This window comes from Apium graveolens, chromosome 5 (assembly GCF_009905375.1).
Source record: "Apium graveolens cultivar Ventura chromosome 5, ASM990537v1, whole genome shotgun sequence".
Taxonomy (NCBI): Eukaryota; Viridiplantae; Streptophyta; class Magnoliopsida; order Apiales; family Apiaceae; genus Apium; species Apium graveolens.
The window spans coordinates 245,074,968-245,076,417 of record NC_133651.1 but is presented as its reverse complement, the minus strand read 5'-3'; the positions used below and the strand labels follow the sequence as shown (position 1 = coordinate 245,076,417).

The window sequence follows — 1,450 nt, the reverse complement described above, 5'->3', positions numbered from 1 at the left end:
GAACGGAACACCTCTTTGACTATGTAGGGGCCTTCCCAGTTAGGCTGTAGCTTTCCTTGGTTTGTTGGGTCTGAAGCTTCGGTATCCCGGAGTACTAGATCTCCCACCTCATATTCCCTGATCTTGGCCTTCTTTGCAAAATAGAGCTTTGTCTTTTCCTTGTAGCTTTCCATCTTTTCCACAGCCCGGTCTCTTACTTCATATTAGAGTTCCAGGTTGGTCTTGAGGCCTTCAATATTTGAGACTTCGTCGAAATTGATGACTCTGTGGGAGGGGGATCTGGTTTCCACTGGTAGTCGAGCCTCGGTACCATAGGCAAGCTTAAAAGGAGTCTCTCTAGTTCCAGTCCTGGAGGTGGTCCTGTAGGACCACAAGACTTTCAGAAGCTCGTCTGGCCAGTTCTTCTTAGACTCCTCCAACCTTTTCTCTAGGCCCCGGAGTACTGTTCTGTTGGTAACCTCTACTTGTCTGTTTCCCTGGGGGTGGGCCACGGATGTTTTCTTATGCTTGATTCCGAGCTCTTTCAGATATGCTTCAAAGTCTGATCCAACAAACTACAGCCCGTTATCCGAGATCAAGACCATCAGAATCCCAAACCTCATCACGATTGAATCCATGAATTTGATACAGTCCTGCTGATTAATGGTTCTCATGGCCTTAGCCTCTACCAATTTATTCATGTAGCGCAAATTCCCTTTGGCCCGGGGAAAAGGACCCATGATGTCAATTCCCCAAACAGCGAAAGGGACCAGGGACAGTATTGACCCGGAAGGCTTGGACTCTGTTTCGGCACATTGTTGAACTTTTGGCATTTGGTGCACTTCTTTACATATGCAACTGTGTTTGTGTGGATAGTTGGCAAATAATAACCTTATCTGACGACTTTGTAGGCTAGTGGTTTGGCAGCTAGGTGATCTCCGCAGATTCCTTCGTGCACTTCCCGGAGATAATAATTTGCCTCGTCCGATCAACACATTTGAGAGTGAGCGCGAAGAAGGTTCGCCTGTATAGCTAATTATCTTCCAGGAAGAATCGAGCATCTTTATACTTGAGGTAGCACGCCTTGTTCTGATCTTCTGGTAGGGTTCCATCCCTCAAATAGGCTATGTAGGGAGTCATCCAGTTATCCGGGCTACTGATGCATATGACTTCGGCCCTATCGATGCTAGGTGCCCCGAGTTCTTCAAAGTAGACCGAACTACTTAGGTCTGAAGTGTTCTGCATGAGCTTGGATAGCTCATCTGCCTTGGAGTTTTTTTCTCTGTTTATCTGTAGGACGATGGTATCCGGGATGGTTTCCAGGATGTTGCGCACCATGGCTTGGTATTGTGCCAGTTTGGGGTCTTTTACAATGTACTCTCCATGGGTATGTTTAACCACAATTTGAGAATCACTATAGATGACCAGCTTTGTTATCCTGAGTGACTTTGCCAATCTGATTCCGGAGAGG

At 46.7% G+C, this 1,450-nt stretch overlaps 1 protein-coding gene across 1 annotated transcript; it reads right to left on the bottom strand.

Moving 5' to 3' along the window:
* Positions 1-203: 203 nt before the first annotated feature.
* LOC141660851 (uncharacterized) lies at positions 204-812 on the bottom strand. Its single transcript, XM_074467834.1, has 2 exons — positions 629-812; positions 204-541 (listed from the first exon to the last, which is right to left on the bottom strand). The coding sequence occupies exons 1-2, from the start codon at positions 810-812 to the stop codon at positions 204-206; spliced, it is 522 nt and encodes a 173-aa protein (XP_074323935.1).
* Between the last annotated feature and the right edge of the window lie 638 nt (positions 813-1,450).